Source organism: Montipora foliosa, chromosome 8 (genome assembly GCF_036669935.1).
Source record: "Montipora foliosa isolate CH-2021 chromosome 8, ASM3666993v2, whole genome shotgun sequence".
Classification (NCBI taxonomy): Eukaryota; Metazoa; Cnidaria; class Anthozoa; order Scleractinia; family Acroporidae; genus Montipora; species Montipora foliosa.
In genome coordinates, this window is record NC_090876.1 from 10,323,489 (window position 1) to 10,325,644 (window position 2,156).

Here is a 2,156-nt window from a genome sequence, read left to right on the forward strand (position 1 = left end):
ATTGAGAAACCTATTAATTTTTTCAGTAAAAATTAAAATGGCAATTTGAAAACTTGAACTATCTTGAGTTTCCAAGGAAATGATTCCTTGGTTGTCGTGTGTTTGCCAGAGTTGTCCGAAAATATCCCAACTGTTTGTTTGTTTGTTTTGGTTTTGTGGTTTTGCGGTTACTAGTCACGCGTGACTGACTCCCGCATAGGTTTGCTCAACACGAAATGTCGAGCCGGCTGGCAGCAGAGTCTTCTTTGCTCTTCCGACTTATCTAGGAAGATCGAAAGAGACTCTGCTCGCAGGGTATTTGTCCGCACAAAAGAACATGCGCTTACGGACAAAGAAAGCGCTATATACAAAGATCTGCGCTATTCTGATCAGATCAAACACATACAAGGTTTATACAACTTATTGGACATTTTTATCAAAGAGAATAACCCACCTTCTGTTGCAATGAACAAAGAATTTTTCACCCCAACCGTGCGTGGTACTGACAAAATAATAGACCGCGATGATAACTGGAATCGTTTACTAAACAAAGAAGCTTACCATATCATGACGGTTCAGCACCATCTTTGAACGTTGGTTTAAAAGCCAGTTGAGAGCTTTGCCTATTCTCTTGGTAGTATCGTGTTTGTTTTGTATTTTCCCGTGCTTAATAATGCTAATGTACCATCTGTAGTATTTAAATTTCTGCTACCTGTATGTCACCTCAGTCTGAAGATGATATAGAATTATATCTAAATATTATAAGTACATCAACGATTCTTTGCATTTGTTGCCTGTATTTCAGACACAATGCAGTTACTCGGAGTTACATTCATTCTCTAACAACATCACTCTTACAGACCTTCATTGGTGGGCGGACCTTTTTCGCAGCATCTTCCGGAAAAACCCTGCATACAATTGCATCCTAGGGCTTGATCAGAAGTTCCTCCGTTTAAGCATGGAAGGCTCGCTAAATGGCATACTCTTGTCCTGTAGAGTGTGAAAGTGCACGTTCCTTTACATTCTTCGATGACTTCCTTGTAACGGGTGCTTTTCTGAAAACCAGAGAGTTCGCACGTAGTACTAATGCAAGAGCTCCATTGAGACCATGGACTTACTTGGCACTCGGTTGCTTTACGGGTTGGGGAGCAACTTCGCGTCTTTTGTAATGCAAATGTACACGTTCCACCACATGTTTCAGTGGTTGTTTTGTGACGAGAGCTAACCTGAATCCCTGTGCCTGTATCACACACCGAAGCGGTGCAAGCGCTCCATTCAGACCACGCACTAACCTTACAGCCGACTGGTCTGCGATTATAGCATGTTCTCGTCTTTCGAAATGTAGAAGTACACCATCCTCCGCACGCCTCTGTGGTTATTCTGTGACGAGTGCTTCTCTGTGTACCCGAAGCACCGCACTTGGTCGCGGTACAAACGCTCCACTCTGACCATGAGCTAAGTGCGCAGTTTCGTGAGGAACTTCCGTAACACTGTCGTGTCTCGTACAAGTTCGATGGACAAGAGCTTCCTCCGCAATACGCGTTGCTTCTTACTGATCTAGATCGGGATTGAGACCCTTGCTGTCCACATGTATAAGCATTACAAGAGCTCCAATAAGACCAAGAACTGACGCTGCAATCGCGAGCAGAGCACGATCTACGCCGTCGCCGTCGCCATGCGCTAGTACTACGAAAATCAACGAACAAAATCAACAGAACGAGAATGGCTGCTTTTGCTCCAAAAAACATTTTTGACATGCTTGACGCGTAAATCCAGCTGTAAATCCTTGGTGTTGTCTTCTGAGAAATTTTACGATCAAGGTTGGACTCTATCCGATGTATCAGATTTCGATGGAATGTATCACTCGTGTGTAATAATTGTCATCGCATGTCAATCAGGAAAATCAGCAATCAGGTAACTCACTTGATCTGATAAAGCGCAGAAACTTAAAACTGAAACGATTCCTGCTTGAAGAGTTAATCCTTGGTGTTGTCTTTCTTGGAAATTGTGCAGTCAAGCTACAGTAGTTTAGTTATCTGGGCGCGCATCGGATTTAATTCGTAAAGAGTACAGTATGGGGCCCAGTTCTCGGCCACAAAAAACGTAAACTTGTATTTGTTACCTTGGAATAGCCGTAAGGACCCGTAAGGACTTGAAATTTCAAAGACAACTAGCTT

The 2,156-nt window shown here is 43.0% G+C and overlaps 1 protein-coding gene across 1 annotated transcript in view; it reads right to left on the reverse strand.

The window, feature by feature from the left end:
* The window catches only part of LOC138013313 (spondin-1-like), a 13,317-nt gene extending 11,484 nt beyond the window's left edge, over positions 1 to 1,833 (reverse strand). Inside the window, exon 1 of the mRNA XM_068860349.1 lies at positions 842 to 1,833. Within this exon, the coding sequence (XP_068716450.1) occupies positions 842 to 1,736 (895 nt within the window). The 5' untranslated portion in view covers positions 1,737 to 1,833. The remainder of the gene's footprint in view (positions 1 to 841) is intronic.
* Positions 1,834 to 2,156: the final 323 nt, after the last annotated feature.